At 51.1% G+C, this 20,372-nt stretch overlaps 1 protein-coding gene across 1 annotated transcript in view; it reads right to left on the bottom strand.

The window, feature by feature from the left end:
• cacna1ab (calcium channel, voltage-dependent, P/Q type, alpha 1A subunit, b) overlaps positions 1–20,372 on the bottom strand; it is a 196,529-nt gene that overhangs the window by 115,677 nt on the left and 60,480 nt on the right. The window contains exons 4-9 of the mRNA XM_072464008.1: positions 3,962–4,053; positions 3,725–3,877; positions 3,059–3,246; positions 1,847–1,950; positions 1,640–1,755; positions 548–592 (exon numbers count right to left, since the gene is read on the bottom strand). Coding sequence (XP_072320109.1) covers positions 548–592; positions 1,640–1,755; positions 1,847–1,950; positions 3,059–3,246; positions 3,725–3,877; positions 3,962–4,053 — 698 coding nt within the window. The remainder of the gene's footprint in view (positions 1–547; positions 593–1,639; positions 1,756–1,846; positions 1,951–3,058; positions 3,247–3,724; positions 3,878–3,961; positions 4,054–20,372) is intronic.

A 20,372-nucleotide genomic window follows, 5' to 3' on the forward strand; every position in this document is an offset into this window, starting at 1 on the left:
ACATAAAACTAGAACTGAACCAGAACCGAACCAGCACCAAAGTAGAACTAAAACAGGACAAAGTCAAGACTAATACTTGAATTTAAACCAGGTCTAAAATAGATCTCAACCAGAGCTAAAGACTGAAACGGAAAAAAAGACTGGATTTAAATCAAAGCGACTATAAATAAATGTCACTGGACAAATCCCAACAGTTGGACTTCATTCACAGTTGCTTTTGTTTCACTTCGTCGCCGCTCGCGTCAGAATAAGAGTAAAAAAAACAAGTTTCTTTTGTCTAAAATCCGCACGTCCAAATCTGGCCGCGACTCCACCGTTCGAGGAGCATTTTTGGCCAAAATCACAAAGAAAAGAAAAACGGTGGCGTCGGCTCTGTCCCTCCTCCATCTGCCGGAAATCCGTTTGTCTTTTCAGCTTATCCAAGGACAAACACGGTCCAGGACAAGTTTCATCTCTGTTTACGCCACTACATACTTTTTTTTAGTCGTTGACAACTCATAAAATGCCTGAAATTGTCAAATGTAAAAAACAAAAAGAGGAGACTTACCATCGAATTTCCCTGTTCCGTCATCTTCTGCAAGAATCACTTCTTCTAGCACAAAAGAAACGTGTCTCAGGAAAAGCATCATCATTATTAATAATTAACAATAATATTAGTAACACTAAGTTACAGTTTTTGCTGCGTTTTTTTTTATCCTGCGTCGCCATCTGCGTCCGTCGCTCATACCGCTCTCGACGCTCTGCTTTAACGGTTGAAGCGGCGATGTTTTATATCAGTGTCGCTCGCTCAGGGCAATCAACTCCAGCAGTGATTGACCAATAAAATTGAAAATGACCGTGTGTTACAACTGTATTTAAATGGTTCCAAAATCTCTCCAAATCAGCCCATTTTCCTCTCACTTCTGATGTTGAAGCTTGGCTGTCTTTTAGTGTCCTCTACAGGCCGCAGAGCAGTACTGCAGGAAGCTTGGTTATTCTTCTCCTGCAGCTGCTCAGTCTGTGGGCGTGTTCAGAGGCCCATTCATGCTCCGCCCTCTAACATGAGCTTTTAGCATGTTCTGAGCTTAAACTGAGTGTGTCCTGATCTTAAACTGAGCGTGTTCAGGGCTTAAACTGAGCGTGTTCTGGGCTTAAACTGAGCGTGTTCAGGGCTTAAACTGAGCGTGTTCTGGGCTTAAACTGAGCATGTTCTGGGCTTAAACTGAGCGTGTTCAGGGCTTAAACTGAGCATGTTCTGTCTGGGCTTAAACTGAGCGTGTTCTGGGCTTAAACTGAGCATGTTCTGGGCTTAAACTGAGCATGTTCTGGGCTTAAACTGAGCGCCACAACATTTTTTTTGCATGCATTTGTCAGCTCGGTATTCTAACGTGGTTTTGTTCGTTTAGTTCTGCAGATTGCCAAACCTCCTGAAAACACTTGCAGATTTGGACTGGGCAGAGAGATGTGACCTTTTGCGTCGTCACCCTGTAACCACGGCTTACATGTTTGACTTCCAGCAGAGGGGCAGCCCACACTGTCACTGACTCTTTTGAGGAGGGGCAGCCCACACTGTCACTGACTCTTTTGAGGAGGGGCAGCCCACACTGTCACTGACTCTTTTGAGGATTAAGATTGCGTTCTGTTCTTCGCGGAGTCTGACCTGCTTTACAGATCCACTCCAGGTACCCGTTCAGCTCCCGTTCGATCTGTTGCTGCCGCCTCAGCTTCAGAAACTCGCTCCGGTTCTCCACTCGCTCCCTCTCTTTGGCGAACTCACTGCGGCACACAAAACACAGACGCGACACATGAGTTACGCCCGCTTGAAAAGGAACGCTGGCATCACAGTTCACGGTTCTCAGGGACCGACCCGGAGAGCACGCCAAGCACCAGGTTCAGCATGAAGAAGGAGCCGATGATAATGAGGGGAATGTAGTACATCCAGTTCCAGGCGCTGCCCTCCACGTTGTTGCTCTGGAAACACAGGAAACACCAGGGTTAAGTTCAATACAAAAGATCCATGAAAACACCTATAATTAAGAGTACAACGTATTTGAGGAAACTACGACTCAAGACATTTTAAAACTGCTGAGGAGAGTTTTGTGGGTGTGAACTTCATATTGTAATCGTAAAACATGACGAATATTCTGTAAATTCTTACATCATTCTACGTTACATTCTGCTTTACATTATTACATACTTTACGTCCGGTCCAAGAAGATTTAAACCGACTCAATATATTTCTGTAAACATTTTACACACCTTTCTCCTCTTCCTCGCTCTCTTTTTCTCATTTCCTTTCTGTCTGTTCACCCTCTCTCCTTCCTCTTGTCTCCTTCCTCTCCCTCCCTCCCTCCGTCTCCTCCTTCCCTCCCTTCACTCTATTCTGGTCTCAGATCTATTTTTAACCTGTTGTGATGGATGAAGCTTGACTTTACTCAGAACCAGCCGAGAGGAAACCAATCAAACTTTAATATAGAGGGCACACTTTAAACCCGACTCGACTGTACTCAGATAAACGGCTTTAAAGGTCACACGCACGCTCCTGTACCTTTACTCATGGTAATGTAAGTATTACAAACCACAAATGACATGTTAAGGTGAGCACACAGTTATAAAGAATGTGATGTGAGGCAGAAATGCTCAGAACGAGTCTGGTGATGACTTATGGACAGGTATTAACTGGTGTACAGTGCGGGTGTGGCTCGGGCGTGTCCCATGAGACGGTTTTCATGCAATCAGACGAGTATTCTGGCGCAAACATGAATGTGCAGCGTCACATACAGACTCGACTTGGTAGAACAGGTTCCAAACAGCACAGGAGAACCCCTCCGAGCGCTGCCATGTCACAAATGTGTGAAATTGAATTGTGAGGCTCAGAGAAGGAGAAGAGGAGAAGAGCTCGTAAACAGGAAGTGTGAATGAATACAACTCCAGACATGTTTTTGATGACCAATGTTATAACACGGTTCAAAATGGCTCATCAATTTTGCATTTGTGTCCTGCAAAGGCCTGAAATAGACTTTTCTTACTCCATGTTTGCACCTGGTTGGGTCTGGGTTTAGGCCTGGTTTACACTCACATAGTAGAGCATGTCGGTCCAGCCCTCCATGGTGATGCACTGGAACACGGTGAGCACGGCGAAAAGGATGTTGTCGAACTGCGTGATGCCGTAGTTTGGCCCGAGCCAGCCGCCTTTACAGGACGTGCCGTTCGGACAGAGGTTCGAGGGCAGTTCTGTGCCACAGGGCCACTCATCCACGATCTCATCTGCGGATGAAGAAGGAGCAAGGGGAGGTCATTCTAGGGCCACAGTTCAGTAAAACGTTCTGAACATGAACATAATCCCCACTCATTTTCCCCACATGGACCTCATTCATTAAACGCCTTAAAAAATGTGAAAAACAGAAGAAGTTAATTTTAAACGGTGGTCCGAACGTTACTCCTAACTTTCCAAATGCATTTCCAGCATCCTAATTATTCTCCTCGATGAGTTTAAAAGGATATTTCACATCTTTCAGAGCAGCATTTGGGCATCACAGCACCGCTAACACAAGCTAGCATGCTAGCTGCCTGGTATTGGATGATAAAACACTTTATAATAATCTCATTTTGACCCCAAGAGCTGAATTTTCAGAAAGATCAAGCTTACTGGAATACTAAATAAGACTCAAATCCCAGCTCAGTACATTTTTTGTTTGTTTGTTTGTTTGTCTGTTTGTTGGTGTGTGTCGGACGCGCGACTCACGGGTGTTGTCGTCGTAGCAGGTGGTGTGGAACTTCCCCATGTAGAACTCGAGCCCGATGATGGCGAACATGAGGATGGCCACGAACAAGAGCAGCCCGATCTGCAGCAGAGGGATCATGGCCTTCATTATGGACTTCAGCACCACCTGCAGGCCTGGAGGACAAGTGCACAACGTCAGAACAGCCCTGGCAATCACATACACTGGAACTGAGGTATAAAGCTGATTGTTGTACTGACTGGGAATGCCGGAGACGAGTTTGAGCGGCCGCAGCACTCGGACGGCTCGGAGAGTTCGCAAGTCCAGCTGAGAGCCCACTGAAGACAGGATACTGAAAGAGAGAGAGAAACATGTTAGCAACAATATAAACAAATGAGAAAGAGCGAGAGAATGTACACTAACCCTAATGTACATTAAATAGATATTATGAAAAACAAATATTGGACCAGTAGAAACAGTTATTTCAGTCTCAAATATGAAGGACGACATGAAGTTCAATCAACTATAGGTCCTGGTAACAAAACACCTTCTTCCATACATTAGCTCCAGTGCATGTCTATGGGTTAGCATTAGCCTCCAAACATCACAAACTATGAGAAACCAGGGTTGTTTTGGCACCAGAGCAGATTTACAAAATATAACCTTGTGAAGAAGCGTTTGGCACAGTTTATTAAAGTTATAAATTAGCATGTGTGCAACCACATTTCTCAATGCTAGCATTATGCTGGACGATAATGCACCAAACGTAGCGGGCTCCAACAGTTTGCTAAGGACATTTCTCCTTTATTTCATCAAGTGCCACAAAACCTCTGCACAAGAGAGAAGTGTAGAAAACAGAGCTGAAGAGATTGACTCTTAAAACTCATGTTGTCACTTTGCGTCATTTTCAAAAGATTTTTCAACGTTTTCGCCACAAATACCTGCTCGATGGAGTAAAACTATAATTTATATGTGCAACAGGTACAAATACACCAAATAAAGTCAACATTAGAAAATGACAGCAGGAGGAATATCACTAAAACCTCAACCAGCTTAAGTAACCATGGAGCAAAGTGGTGTGAGCAGTAAAAAGCACACGTATGACCTTCAACACAGCGGAGACATTCTTCTGGACCATATGCATAAGGTATTTATTTATTCCAGCTCCACAATTCTGTCTTACAACAGTGGCTTCCAACCTCAAGACTTCCCAAGATGTGTCAACAACTCCGAGAACCCCCTGACATGGGTAGGTCCCTTGTAAGTGCTTGAGGACCCCCTGACATGGGTAGCCCCCTTGTAAGTGCTTGAGGACCCCTTGACATGGATAGCCCCCTTGTAAGTGCTTGAGGACCCCCTGACATGGGTAGCCCCCTTGTAAGTGCTTGAGGACCCCTTGACATGGATAGCCCCCTTGTAAGTGCTTGAGAACCCTTAGACATGGGTAGCCCCCTTGTAAGTCCTTGAGTACCCCCTGACATGGGTAGCCCCCTTGTAAGTGCTTGAGGACCCTCTGACATGGATAGCCCCCTTGTAAGTGATTGAAAAACCACTGACATGGGTAGCCCCCTTGTAAGCGCTTGAGGACCCTCTGACATGGGTAGCCCCCTTGCAAGTCCTTGAGTACCCCCTGACATGGGTAGCCCCCTTGTAAGTGCTTGAGGACCCTGTGACATGGGTAGCCCCCTTGTAAGTGCTTGAGTACCCCCTGACATGGGTAGGCCCCTTGTAAATGCTTGAGAACCCCCTGACATGGATAGCCCCCTTGTAAGTGCTTGAGTACCCCCTGACATGGGTTGCCCCCTTGTAAGTGCTTGAGGACCCCCTGACATGGGTAGCCCCCTTGTAAGTGCTTGAGGACCCCTTGACATGGATAGCCCCCTTGTAAGTGCTTGAGGACCCCCTGACATGGATATCCCCCTTGTAAGTGCTTGAGGACCCCCTGACATGGGTAGCCCCCTTGTAAGTGCTTGAGGACCCCCTGACATGGGTAGCCCCCTTGTAAGTCCTTGAGTACCCCCTGACATGGGTAGCCCCCGTGTAAGTGCTTGAGGACCCTCTGACATGGGTAGGCCCCTTGTAAGTGCTTGAGGACCCTCTGACATGGGTAGCCCCCTTGTAAGTCCTTGAGTACCCCCTGACATGGGTAGCCCCCTTGTAAGTGCTTGAGGACCCTCTGACATGGGTAGCCCCCTTGTAAGTCCTTGAATACCCCCTGACATGGATAGCCCCCTTGTAAGTGCTTGAGGACCCTCTGACATGGGTAGGCCCCTTGTAAGTGCTTGAGGACCCTCTGACATGGATAGCCCCCTTGTAAGTGCTTGAGAACCCCCTGACATGGGTAGCCCCCTTGTAAGTCCTTGAGTACCCCCTGACATGGGTAGCCCCCTTGTAAGTGCTTGAGGACCTTCTGACATAGGTAGGCCCCTTGTAAGTGCTTGAGGACCCTCTGACATGGGTAGCCCCCTTGTAAGTGCTTGAGTACCCTCTGACATGGGTAGGCCCCTTGTAAGTGCTTGAGAACCCTCTGACATGGGTAGCCCCCTTGTAAGTGCTTGAGGACCCTCTGACATGGGTAGGAACCTTGTAAGTGCTTGAGAACCCCCTGACATGGATAGCCCCCTTGTAAGTGCTTGAGAACCCTCTGACATGGGTAGCCCCCTTGTAGGTCCTTGAGTACCCCCTGACATGGGTAGCCCCCTTGTAAGTGCTTGAGGACCCTCTGACATGGATAGACCCCTTGTAAGTGATTGAGAAACCTCTGACATGGGTAGCCCCCTTGTAAGTGCTTGAGGACCCTCTGACATGGGTAGCCCCCTTGTAAGTCCTTGAGTACCCCCTGACATGGGTAGCCCCCTTGTAAGTGCTTGAGGACCCTCTGACATGGGAAGCCCCCTTGTAAGTGCTTGAGTACCCCCTGACATGGGTAGGCCCCTTGTAAGTGCTTGAGAACCCCTTGACATGGATAGCCTCCTTGTAAGTGCTTGAGTACCCCCTGACATGTACAGCCCCCTTGTAAGTGCTTGAGGACCCCTTGACTTACCCCTTCGTTACCATGCATTTGTAACGACTAGATTAGACTACTGTAACTCCCTGCTTGCAGCGTGTCCTAAAAGCTCCATAAAAAGCTTTCAACTGGTTCAAAATGCAGCAGCAAGATTACTAACAGGAACAAAAAGAAGAGAGCACATTACGCCAGTGCTGAAGTCTCTTCACTGGCTCCCCGTCGAGTCCAGAATCAAATTCAAAATTCTACTCTTGACCTACAAAGCCATAAATGACATGGCCCCATCCTACCTCAAAGATGCTATAGAACCATATCATCCAAACAGAGCTCTTCGCTCTCAGAATGCTGGCCTTCTGGTGGTGCCCAGAGTCTCTAAAAGTACTGTAGGAGGTAGAGCGTTTAGCTACCAAGCTCCTGTGTTATGGAATCAGCTCCCGACCCATGTTAAATATGCTGACACAGTCTCTTCATTTAAGTCCAGGCTTAAAACGTTCCTCTTCGAAATCGCTTATGGTCAGAGTAGTTAGGAACAGAAAGATAAACCCACAGCTTCAGCTACGCTGCCCTAGGAGTAACTGTGCTGGGGGAAGTATGACAGCTTGAGCACTATCCTCTTCTTCTGACTACTTATGCTATCAAACAATATTTATTTTTTAATTCCACTTGCAAACTGTTCACCGCCTTCTTTTTCTTTCTCTCACTCCTGAGGACCTGTGGACCCAGATGTCCCTCTCCTGGTGAAGTGGTCCCTGCCCCATGTGGACGGTCCCTCATCTGCCTGAAGAGTGGCTCCAGTTCGCCTCAGTCGGTCCCTCATCTGCCTGAAGAGTGGGTCCAGCTCGCCTCCGACGGTGCCTCATCTACCTGAAGAGTGGGTCCAGCTCGCCTCCCACGGTCCCTCATCTGCCTGAGGAGTGGGTCCAGTTCGCCTCCGACGGTCAGTCATCTGCCTGAAGAGTGGGTCCTGCTCGACTCCGACGGTCCCTCATCTGCCTGAAGAGTGGGTCCAGTTCGCCTCAGTCGGTCCCTCTTTTGCCTGAAGAGTGGGTCCAGCTCCAGTCTCCTCGTGTCCGTCTGTCCGTCTGTGAGAGTCGGATCTCTCCTTCACTGGAACTCCTCCAGGTTTCTACGCTTTTTTCCCAAAGAGGTTTTTTTTTTTGTAGTTTTTCCTGGCCGAGAAGGAGAGTCTAAGGACAGAGGACCCTGGGACATCGTCCCTCGCCACCACAGACATTGTCTGACTTCATCGCCACCACAGACATTGTCTGACTTCATCGCCACCACAGACATTGTTGATTCATTTCTCCCTGTGGCCCTCAGAGGCAACTGTTGTTGTGATTTTGGGCCTTACAAAAATAAATTGATTTGATTTGATTTGATGACATGGATAGCCCCCTTGTAAGTGCTTGAGGACCCCCTGACATGGGTAGCCCCCTTGTAAGTGCTTGAGGACCCCCTGACATGGGTAGCCCCCTTGTAAGTGCTTGAGGACCCCTTGACATGGATAGCCCCCTTGTAAGTGCTTGAGGACCCCCTGACATGGATAGCCCCCTTGTAAATGCTTGAGGACCCCCTGACATGGGTAGCCCCCTTGTAAGTCTTTGAGTACCCCCTGACATGGGTAGCCCCCTTGTAAGTGCTTGAGGACCCTCTGACATAGGTAGGCCCCTTGTAAGTGCTTGAGGACCCTCTGACATGGATAGCCCCCTTGTAAGTGATTGAGAAACCTCTGACATGGGTAGCCCCCTTGTAAGTGCTTGAGGACCCTCTGACATGGGTAGCCCCCTTGTAAGTCCTTGAGTACCCCCTGACATGGGTAGCCCTCTTGAAAGTGCTTGAGGACCCTCTGACATGGGTAGCCCCCTTGTAAGTCCTTGAGTACCCCCTGACATGGATAGCCCCCTTGTAAGTGCTTGAGGACCCTCTGACATGGGTAGGCCCCTTGTAAGTGCTTGAGGACCCTCTGACATGGATAGCCCCCTTGTAAGTGCTTGAGAACCCCCTGACAAGGGTAGCCCCCTTGTAAGTCCTTGAGTACCCCCTGACATGGGTAGCCCCCTTGTAAGTGCTTGAGGACCCTCTGACATGGGTAGGCCCCTTGTAAGTGCTTGAGGACGCTCTGACATGGGTAGCCCCCTTGTAAGTGCTTGAGTAGCCCCTGACATGGATAGCCCCCTTGTAAGTGCTTGAGGACCTTCTGACATGGGTAGCCCCCTTGTAAGTCCTTGAGTACCCCCTGACAAGGGTAGCCCCCTTGTAAGTGCTTGAGGACCCTCTGACATGGATAGCCCCCTTGTAAGTCCTTGAGTACCCCCTGACATGGATAACCCCCTTGTAAGTGCTTGAGGACCCTCTGACATGGGTAGGCCCCTTGTAAGTGCTTGAGGACCCTCTGACATGGATAGCCCCCTTGTAAGTGATTGAGAAACCTCTGACATGGGTAGCCCCCTTGTAAGTCCTTGAGTACCCCCTGACATGGGTAGCCCCCTTGTAAGTGCTTGAGGACCCCCTGACATGGGTAGCCCCCTTGTAAATGCTTGAGGACCCTCTGAAATTGGTAGCCTCCTTGTAAGTCCTTGAGGACCCTCTGACATGGGTAGGCCCCTTGTAAGTCCTTGAGTACCCCCTGACATGGGTAGCCCCCTTGTAAGTCCTTGAGTACCCCCTGACATAAGTAGCCCCCTTGTAAGTGCTTGAGGACCCCCTGACATGGGTAGCCCCCTTGTAAGTGCTTGAGGACCCTCTGACATGGATAGCCCCCTTGTAAGTGCTTGAGGACCCTCTGACATGGGTAGGCCCCTTGTAAGTGCTTGAGGACGCTCTGACATGGGTAGCCCCCTTGTAAGTGCTTGAGTAGCCCCTGACATGGATAGCCCCCTTGTAAGTGCTTGAGGACCCTCTGACATGGGTAGCCCCCTTGTAAGTGCTTGAGTACCCCCTGACACGGATAGCCCCCTTGTAAGTGCTTGAGGACCCCCTGACATGGGTATCCCCCTTGTAAGTCCTTGAGTAGCCCCTGACATGGATAGCCCCCTTGTAAGTGCTTGAGGACCTTCTGACATGGGTAGCCCCCTTGTAAGTCCTTGAGTACCCCCTGACAAGGGTAGCCCCCTTGTAAGTGCTTGAGGACCCTCTGACATGGATAGCCCCCTTGTAAGTCCTTGAGTACCCCCTGACATGGATAACCCCCTTGTAAGTGCTTGAGGACCCTCTGACATGGGTAGGCCCCTTGTAAGTGCTTGAGGACCCTCTGACATGGATAGCCCCCTTGTAAGTGATTGAGAAACCTCTGACATGGGTAGCCCCCTTGTAAGTCCTTGAGTACCCCCTGACATGGGTAGCCCCCTTGTAAGTGCTTGAGGACCCCCTGACATGGGTAGCCCCCTTGTAAATGCTTGAGGACCCTCTGAAATTGGTAGCCTCCTTGTAAGTCCTTGAGGACCCTCTGACATGGGTAGGCCCCTTGTAAGTCCTTGAGTACCCCCTGACATGGGTAGCCCCCTTGTAAGTCCTTGAGTACCCCCTGACATAAGTAGCCCCCTTGTAAGTGCTTGAGGACCCCCTGACATGGGTAGCCCCCTTGTAAGTGCTTGAGGACCCTCTGACATGGGTAGCCCCCTTGTAAGTGCTTGAGCACCCCCTGACACGGATAGCCCCCTTGTAAGTGCTTGAGGACCCCCTGACATGGGTATCCCCCTTGTAAGTCCTTGAGTACCCCCTGACATGGGTAGCCCCCTTGTAAGTGCTTGAGTACCCTCTGACATGGGTAGGCCCCTTGTAAGTGCTTGAGGACCCTCTGACATGGATAGCCCCTTTGTAAGTGATTGAGAAACCTCTGACATGGGTAGCCCCCTTGTAAGTCCTTGAGTACCCCCTGACATGGGTAGCCCCCTTGTAAGTGCTTGAGGACCCCCTGACATGGGTAGCCCCCTTGTAAGTGCTTGAGGACCCTCTGACATGGGTAGCCCCCTTGTAAGTCCTTGAGGACCCTCTGACATGGGTAGGCCCCTTGTAAGTCCTTGAGTACCCCCTGACATGGGTAGCCCCCTTGTAAGTCCTTGAGTACCCCCTGACATGGGTAGTCCCCTTGTAAGTGCTTGAGGACCCCCTGACATGGGTAGCCCCCTTGTAAGTGCTTGAGGACCCTCTGACATGCGTAGCCCCCTGGTGAGTGCTTGAGGACCCCCTGACATGGGTAGCCCCCTTGTAAGAGCTTGAGGACCCTCTGACATGGGTAGCCCCCTTGTAAGTCCTTGAGTACCCCCTGACATGGGTAGCCCCCTTGTAAGTGCTTGAGGACCCCCTGACATGGGTTGCCCCCTTGTAAGTGCTTGAGAACCCCCTGACATGGGTAGTCCCCTTGTGAGTCCTTGAGTACCCCCTGACATGGGTAGGCCCCTGGTGAGTGCTTGAGGACCCCTTGACATGGGTAGGCCCCTTGTAAGTGCTTAAGAACCCCCGGACATGGGTAGCCCCCTGGTGAGTGCTTGAGGACCCCTTGACAAGGGTAGCCCCTTGTAAGTGCTTGAGGACCCTCTGACATGGGTAGCCCCCTTGTAAGTGCTTGAGGACCCCCTGACATGGATAGCCCCCGTGTAAGTGCTTGAGGACCCCCTGACATGGATAGCCCCCTTGAAAGTGCTTGAGGACCCCCTGACATGGGTAGCCCCCTTGTAAGTGCTTGAGGACCCCCTGACATGGGTAGCCCCCTTGTAAGTGCTTGAGGACCCTCTGACATGGGTTGCCCCCTTGTAAGTGCTTGAGGACCCTCTGACATGGGTAGGCCCCTTGTAAGTGCTCGAGGACCCTCTGACATGGGTAGGCCCCTTGTAAGTGCTTGAGGACCCCCTGACATGGGTTGCCCCCTTGTAAGTGCTTGAGGACCCTCTGACATGGGTAGGCCCCTTGTAAGTGCTTGAGGACCCTCTGACATGGGTAGGCCCCTTGTAAGTGCTTGAGAACCCCCTGACATGGTTAGGCCCATTGTAATTGTAAGTGCTTGAGTACCCCCGGACATGGGTAGCCCGCTTGTAAGTGCTTGAGGACCCCCTGACATGGGTAGCCCCCTTGTAAGTGCTTGAGGACCCCTTGACATGAATAGCCCCCTTGTAAGTGCTTGAGAACCCCCTGACATGGGTAGCCCCCTAGTAAGTCCTTGAGTACCCCCTGACATGGGTAGCCCCCTTGTAAGTCCTTGAGTACCCCCTGACATGGGTAGCCCCCTTGTAAGTGCTTGAGAACCCCCTGACATGGGTAGCCCCCTTGTAAGTCCTTGAGTACCCCCTGACATGGGTAGCCCCCTTGTAAGTGCTTGAGGACCCTCTGACATGGGTAGCCCCTTTTAAGTGCTTGAGAACCCCCTGACATGGGTAGTCCCCTTGTAAGTCCTTGAGTACCCCCTGACATGGGTAGGCCCCTGGTGATTGCTTAAGGACCCCTTGACATGGGTAGGCCCCTTGTAAGTGCTTGAGAACCCCTGGACATGTGTAGCCCCCTGGTGAGTGCTTGAGGACCCCTTGACAAGGGTAGCCCCCTTGTAAGTGCTTGAGGACCCCTTGACAAGGGTAGCCCCCTTGTAAGTGCTTGAGTACCCCCTGACATGGGTAGCCCCCTTGTAAGTGCTTGAGGACCCCCTGACATGGGTAGCCCCCTTGTAAGTGCTTGAGGACCCCCTGACATGGGTAGCCCCCTTGAAAGTGCTTGAGGACCCCCTGACATGGGTAGCCCCCTTGTAAGTGCTTGAGGACCCCCTGACATGGGTAGCCCCCTTGTAAGTGCTTGAGGACCCCCTGACATGGATAGCCCCCGTGTAAGTGCTTGAGGACCCCCTGACATGGGTAGGCCCCTTGTAAGTGCTTGAGGACCCCCTGACATGGGTTGCCCCCTTGTAAGTGCTTGAGGGCCCTCTGACATGGGTAGGCCCCTTGTAAGTGCTTGAGGACCCTCTGACATGGGTAGGCCCCTTGCAAGTGCTTGAGGACCCCCTGACATGGGTAGGCCCCTTGTAAGTGCTTGAGTACCCCCGGACATGGGTAGCCCCCTTGTAAGTGCTTGAGGACCCCCTGACATGGGTAGCCCCCTTGTAAGTGCTTGAGGACCCCTTGACATGAATAGCCCCCTTGTAAGTGCTTGAAAACCCCCTGACATGGGTAGCCCCCTTGTAAGTCCTTGAGTACCCCCTGACATGGGTAGCCCCCTTGTAAGTCCTTGAGTACCCCCTGACATGGATAGCCCCCGTGTAAGTGCTTGAGGACCCCCTGACATGGGTAGGCCCCTTGTAAGTGCTTGAGGACCCCCTGACATGGGTTGCCCCCTTGTAAGTGCTTGAGGGCCCTCTGACATGGGTAGGCCCCTTGTAAGTGCTTGAGGACCCTCTGACATGGGTAGGCCCCTTGTAAGTGCTTGAGGACCCCCTGACATGGGTAGGCCCCTTGTAAGTGCTTGAGTACCCCCGGACATGGGTAGCCCCCTTGTAAGTGCTTGAGGACCCCCTGACATGGGTAGCCCCCTTGTAAGTGCTTGAGGACCCCTTGACATGAATAGCCCCCTTGTAAGTGCTTGAAAACCCCCTGACATGGGTAGCCCCCTTGTAAGTCCTTGAGTACCCCCTGACATGGGTAGTCCCCTTGTAAGTCCTTGAGTACCCCCTGACATGGGTAGCCCCCTTGTAAGTGCTTGAGAACCCCCTGACATGGGTAGCCCCCTTGTAAGTCCTTGAGTACCCCCTGACATGGGTAGCCCCCTTGTAAGTGCTTGAGGACCCTCTGACATGGGTAGCCCCCTTGTAAGTGCTTGAGAACCCCCTGACATGGGTAGTCCCCTTGTAAGTCCTTGAGTACCCCCTGACATGGGTAGGCCCCTGGTGAGTGCTTGAGGACCCCTTGACATGGGTAGGCCCCTTGTAAGTGCTTGAGAACCCCCGGACATGGGTAGCCCCCTGGTGAGTGCTTGAGGACCCCTTGACAAGGGTAGCCCCCTTGTAAGTGCTTGAGGACCCTCTGACATGGGTAGCCCCCTTGTAAGTGCTTGAGAACCCCCTGACATGGGTAGGCCCCTTGTAAGTCCTTGAGTACCCCCTGACATGGGTAGGCCCCTGGTGAGTGCTTGAGGACCCCTTGACATGGGTAGGCCCCTTGTAAGTGCTTGAGAACCCCCGGACATGGGTAGCCCCCTGGTGAGTGCTTGAGGACCCCTTGACAAGGGTAGCCCCCTTGTAAGTGCTTGAGGACCCCTTGACAAGGGTAGCCCCCTTGTAAGTGCTTGAGTACCCCCTGACATGGGTAGCCCCCTTGTAAGTCCTTGAGTACCGCCTGACATGGGTAGCCCCCTTGTAAGTGCTTGAGGACCCTCTGACATGGGTAGGCCCCTTGTAAGTGCTTGAGGACCCTCTGACATGGATAGCCCCCTTGTAAGTGATTGAGAAACCTCTGACATGGGTAGCCCCCTTGTAAGTGCTTGAGGACCCTCTGACATGGGTAGCCCCCTTGTAAGTCCTTGAGTACCCCCTGACATGGGTAGCCCTCTTGTAAGTGCTTGAGGACCCTCTGACATGGGTAGCCCCCTTGTAAGTCCTTGAGTACCCCCTGACATGGATAGCCCCCTTGTAAGTGCTTGAGGACCCTCTGACATGGGTAGGCCCCTTGTAAGTGCTTGAGGACCCTCTGACATGGATAGCCCCCTTGTAAGTGCTTGAGAACCCCCTGACACGGGTAGCCCCCTTGTAAGTCCTTGAGTACCCCCTGACATGGGTAGCCCCCTTGTAAGTGCTTGAGGACCCCCTGACATGGGTAGCCCCCTTGTAAGTGCTTGAGGACCCCCTGACATGGATAGCCCCCGTGTAAGTGCTTGAGGACCCCCTGACATGGGTAGGCCCCTTGTAAGTGCTTGAGGACCCTCTGACATGGGTAGGCCCCTTGTAAGTGCTTGAGGACCCCCTGACATGGGTAGCCCCCTTGTAAGTGCTTGAGGACCCCCTGACATGGATTGCCCCCGTGTAAGTGCTTGAGGACCCCCTGACATGGGTAGGCCCCTTGTAAGTGCTTGAGGACCATCTGACATGGGTAGGCCCCTTGTAAGTGCTTGAGGACCCCCTGACTTGGGTTGCCCCCTTGTAAGTGCTTGAGGACCCTCTGACATGGGTAGGCCCCTTGTAAGTGCTTGAGGACCCTCTGACATGGGTAGGCCCCTTGTAAGTGCTTGAGAACCCCCTGACATGGGTAGGCCCCTTGTAAGTGCTTGAGTACCCCCGGACATGGGTAGCCCCCTTGTAAGTGCTTGAAAACCCCCTGACATGGGTAGCCCCCTTGTAGGTCCTTGAGTACCCCCTGACATGGGTAGCCCCCTTGTAAGTCCTTGAGTACCCCCTGACATGGGTAGCCCCCTTGTAAGTGCTTGAGAACCCCCTGACATGGGTAGCCCCCTTGTAAGTCCTTGAGTACCCCCTGACATGGGTAGCCCCCTTGTAAGTGCTTGAGGGCCCTCTGACATGGGTAGCCCCCTTGTAAGTGCTTGAGAACCCCCTGACATGGGTAGTCCCCTTGTAAGTCCTTGAGTACCCCCTGACATGGGTAGGCCCCTTGTAAGTGCTTGAGAACCACCGGACATGGGTAGGTCCCTTGTAAGTGCTTGAGTACCCCCTGACATGGGTAGCCCCCTTGTAAGTGCTTGAGGACCCCCTGACATGGGTAGCCCCCTTGTAAGTGCTTGAGGACCCCCTGACATGGATAGCCCCCTTGTAAGTGCTTGAGGACCCCCTGACATGGATAGCCCCCTTGTAAGTGCTTGAGGACCCTCTGACATGGGTAGGCCCCTTGTAAGTGCTTGAGGACCCTCTGACATGGGTAGGCCCCTTGTAAGTGCTTGAGGACCCCCTGACATGGGTAGGCCCCTTGTAAGTGCTTGAGGACCCCCTGACATGGGTAGGCCCCTTGTAAGTGCTTGAGGACCCTCTGACATGGGTAGGCCCCTTGTAAGTGCTTGAGGACCCCCTGACATGGGTAGGCCCCTTGTAAGTGCTTGAGGACCCTCTGACATGGGTAGGCCCCTTGTAAGTGCTTGAGGACCCCCTGACATGGGTAGGCCCCTTGTAAGTGCTTGAGGGCCCTCTGACATGGGTAGCCCCCTTGTAAGTGCTTGAGAACCCCCTGACATGGGTAGTCCCCTTGTAAGTCCTTGAGTACCCCCTGACATGGGTAGGCCCCTTGTAAGTGCTTGAGAACCACCGGACATGGGTAGGTCCCTTGTAAGTGCTTGAGTACCCCCTGACATGGGTAGCCCCCTTGTAAGTGCTTGAGGACCCCCTGACATGGGTAGCCCCCTTGTAAGTGCTTGAGGACCCCCTGACATGGATAGCCCCCTTGTAAGTGCTTGAGGACCCCCTGACATGGATAGCCCCCTTGTAAGTGCTTGAGGACCCTCTGACATGGGTAGGCCCCTTGTAAGTGCTTGAGGACCCTCTGACATGGGTAGGCCCCTTGTAAGTGCTTGAGGACCCCCTGACATGGGTAGGCCCCTTGTAAGTGCTTGAGGACCCCCTGACATGGGTAGGCCCCTTGTAAGTGCTTGAGGACCCTCTGACATGGGTAGGCCCCTTGTAAGTGCTTGAGGACCCCCTGACATGGGTAGGCCCCTTGTAAGTGCTTGAGGACCCTCTGACATGGGTAGGCCCCTTGTAAGTGCTTGAGGACCCCTGAGAGCCCCGCACCTCTTGTTGAGAAACATGGATTTAGGACGTCGCAAGAAACAAGCACAAAAAAAGCAAATCAGTGTTTCACCTTCTCATCTGCACCGCACGTTTTACGCGACAATCAAACACAGACATTGGCTGATTTTCCCCCCGCTCTAGCCCCTCCCTCTGTGCTAGCCCCTCCCTCTGCGCTAGCCCCTCCCTCTGTGCTAGCCCCTCCCTCTGTGCTAGCCCCTCCCTCTGCGCTAGCCCCTCCCTCTGTGCTAGCCCCTCCCTCTGCGCTAGCCCCTCCCTCTGCGCTAGCCCCTCCCTCTGTGCTAGCCCCTCCCTCTGCGCTAGCCCCTCCCTCTGCGCTAGCCCCGCCACCTCTCCAATTCCAGTAAGAGCTCATTAATTAAAGCCGTAGCCAGGGTCCTCATTCAGACGATGGGGTTTTAACGGCCCACGCTGCGGAAGAGAGACCGTTCCGGGCGCCAAACGAACCAGAGGAAGAACGCGAGGAACCAAAGGAACGTGAGGAACTGGAGCCAGAACAAAAGCAGAACGCCAAATGAAACAAACATAACTGCAAGATTTTATGTGTTGTTAATTATTATGTTGGTCAATCCTGGTGAAATCGCTTCAGAATGTGGTGCCACTTTTCGACCCCAAAAGATGTGATTTTTAGATAAATGAGTCGTCTAAGCTTTCCACTTTAGGCAATAACATGAGGTTAATAACATGGTTAAAATGCCCAAAAGTATCTATGTGAGTCGTTACAGTGGAGAGAGATTCCCCATCCAGTTAAAGTCGTGCGAGCGTCGTGCGAGCGAGTCGTGCGAGCGTCCGTCCCGCGAGGCGACGGTGTGACTGATTGAAAAGCAGCGGCGGCGGCGGTGGAAGCAGACGTACTAAAGCGCGAGCGAGGCGTGACGGGTCGCAGTGCTCAGGTGGACCTCAGGGGGGCGCCGCAGGAGGAGAGGTGACGGAGCAGAGCTAACGAGGGTGCACGCCTGGGAAACGCCTGGGAAACATCTGCCAATCACAGTCAGGACCCTCAGCGCGACGGAGAGCGAGTCCATCATTACAATCTGAAATACACTCATTGAATCCAGCAGTATTTCTCTTGATTTGAATATATTCTGAAGTTCTTAAAATAAGATTTGCCGATTTTTTATTTCAAGAGCAGCAGCATTTTAATTTCTAATTACAAGTTAGAAAATGTCTCTTTTTCTTATTTAAGGTAAAACAAGATATTTTGTGCCTATTATATTTGAATAATAAATGCAAAACAAGATAAACACCACTTATTTCAAGCATGTATTTCAGATGGTGTGTATTTGTACTTGTACACACGTGGTGTACTTCATCAAATGTAGAAGTTTTCAAATTGAAGCAGTGAATAAAAGCATTTGACTTTGTTTAAGGAGAAATAAACATGTTCAGCTAAATACACAAAACCCAAATGTTGAAAAGTTTAGTTTGGGGGTAAATGCTCTTTTGAATCTCAAAGTTCCTCCTGCAAAAAGGACTAATGCCGTTCTAATGAGAACAAAAGACCTAAACCTGGAGGGAAAAGTGTGTCAAGTGTTAATAATGTGGCATATTTGTAAGTCCGGTCTTAGACTTGGTTATGATCCGCAAGGACTACGTGAAACCAGGTCTGAACCAGGACTAAATCAGGGCTGAACCAGGACTAAACCAGGACTAAACCAGGACTAAACCAGGACTAAATCAGGGCTGAATCAGGGCTGAATCAGGACTAAACCAGGACTAAACCAGGACTAAACCAGGACTAAACCAGGACTAAATCAGGGCTGAATCAGGGCTGAATCAGGACTAAACCAGGACTAAACCAGGACTAAATCAGGGCTGAATCAGGGCTGAATCAGGACTAAACCAGGACTAAACCAGGACTAAACCAGGACTAAACCAGGACTAAATCAGGGCTGAATCAGGGCTGAACCAGGACTAAACCAGGACTAAACCAGGACTAAATCAGGGCTGAACCAGGACTAAACCAGGGCTGAACCAGGACTAAATCAGGGCTGAATCAGGGCTGAATAAGGACTAAACCAGGACTAAACCAGGACTAAACCAGGACTAAACCAGGACTAAATCAGGGCTGAATCAGGGCTGAATCAGGGCTGAATCAGGACTAAACCAGGACTAAACCAGGACTAAATCAGGGCTGAACCAGGACTAAACCAGGACTAAACCAGGCCTAAACCAGGACTAAACCAGGACTAAACCAGGACTAAACCAGGCCTAAACCAGGACTAAACCAGGACTAAACCAGGACTAAACCAGGCCTAAACCAGGACTAAACCAGGGCTGAACCAGGACTAAACCAGGACTAAACCAGGACTAAACCAGGACTAAACCAGGACTAAACCAGGACTAAATCAGGGCTGAATCAGGGCTGAACCAGGACTAAACCAGGCCTAAACCAGGACTAAATCAGGGCTGAACCAGGACTAAACCAGGACTAAACCAGGACTAAATCAGGGCTGAATCAGGGCTGAATCAGGACTAAACCAGGACTAAACCAGGACTAAACCAGGACTAAACCAGGACTAAATCAGGGCTGAATCAGGGCTGAACCAGGACTAAACCAGGACTAAACCAGGACTAAATCAGGGCTGAATCAGGGCTGAATCAGGACTAAACCAGGACTAAACCAGGACTAAACCAGGACTAAACCAGGACTAAATCAGGGCTGAATCAGGGCTGAACCAGGACTAAACCAGGACTAAACCAGGACTAAACCAGGACTAAATCAGGGCTGAATCAGGGCTGAACCAGGACTAAACCAGGACTAAACCAGGACTAAATCAGGGCTGAACCAGGACTAAACCAGGGCTGAACCAGGACTAAATCAGGGCTGAATCAGGGGTGAATCACGACTAAACAAGGACTAAACCAGGATTAAACCAGGACTAAACCAGGACTAAATCAGGGCTGAATCAGGGCTGAATCAGGACTAAACCAGGACTAAACCAGGACTAAACCAGGACTAAACCAGGACTAAATCAGGGCTGAACCAGGACTAAACCAGGACTAAACCAGGACTAAATCAGGGCTGAATCAGGGCTGAATCAGGACTAAACAAGGACTAAACCAGGATTAAACCAGGACTAAACCAGGACTAAATCAGGGCTGAATCAGGGCTGAATCAGGACTAAACCAGGACTAAACCAGGACTAAACCAGGACTAAACCAGGACTAAATCAGGGCTGAACCAGGACTAAACCAGGACTAAACCAGGACTAAACCAGGACTAAACCAGGCCTAAACCAGGACTAAACCAGGACTAAACCAGGATTAAACCAGGCCTAAACCAGGACTAAACCAGGACTAAACCAGGACTAAACCAGGCCTAAACCAGGACTAAACCAGGACTAAACCAGGACTAAACCAGGACTAAACCAGGACTAAACCAGGACTAAACCAGGACTAAACCAGGACTAAACCAGGACTAAACCAGGACTAAACCAGGACTAAATCAGGGCTGAATCAGGGCTGAACCAGGACTAAACCAGGCCTAAACCAGGACTAAATCAGGGCTGAACCAGGACTAAACCAGGACTAAACCAGGACTAAATCAGGGCTGAATCAGGGCTGAATCAGGACTAAACCAGGACTAAACCAGGACTAAACCAGGACTAAACCAGGACTAAATCAGGGCTGAATCAGGGCTGAACCAGGACTAAACCAGGACTAAACCAGGACTAAATCAGGGCTGAATCAGGGCTGAATCAGGACTAAACCAGGACTAAACCAGGACTAAACCAGGACTAAACCAGGACTAAATCAGGGCTGAATCAGGGCTGAACCAGGACTAAACCAGGACTAAACCAGGACTAAACCAGGACTAAATCAGGGCTGAATCAGGGCTGAACCAGGACTAAACCAGGACTAAACCAGGACTAAATCAGGGCTGAACCAGGACTAAACCAGGGCTGAACCAGGACTAAATCAGGGCTGAATCAGGGCTGAA

Source organism: Eucyclogobius newberryi, unplaced genomic scaffold (assembly GCF_026437365.1).
Source record: "Eucyclogobius newberryi isolate DKJ021-1_F unplaced genomic scaffold, fEucNew1.0.hap1 SCAF_4, whole genome shotgun sequence".
NCBI lineage: Eukaryota > Metazoa > Chordata > Actinopteri > Gobiiformes > Gobiidae > Eucyclogobius > Eucyclogobius newberryi.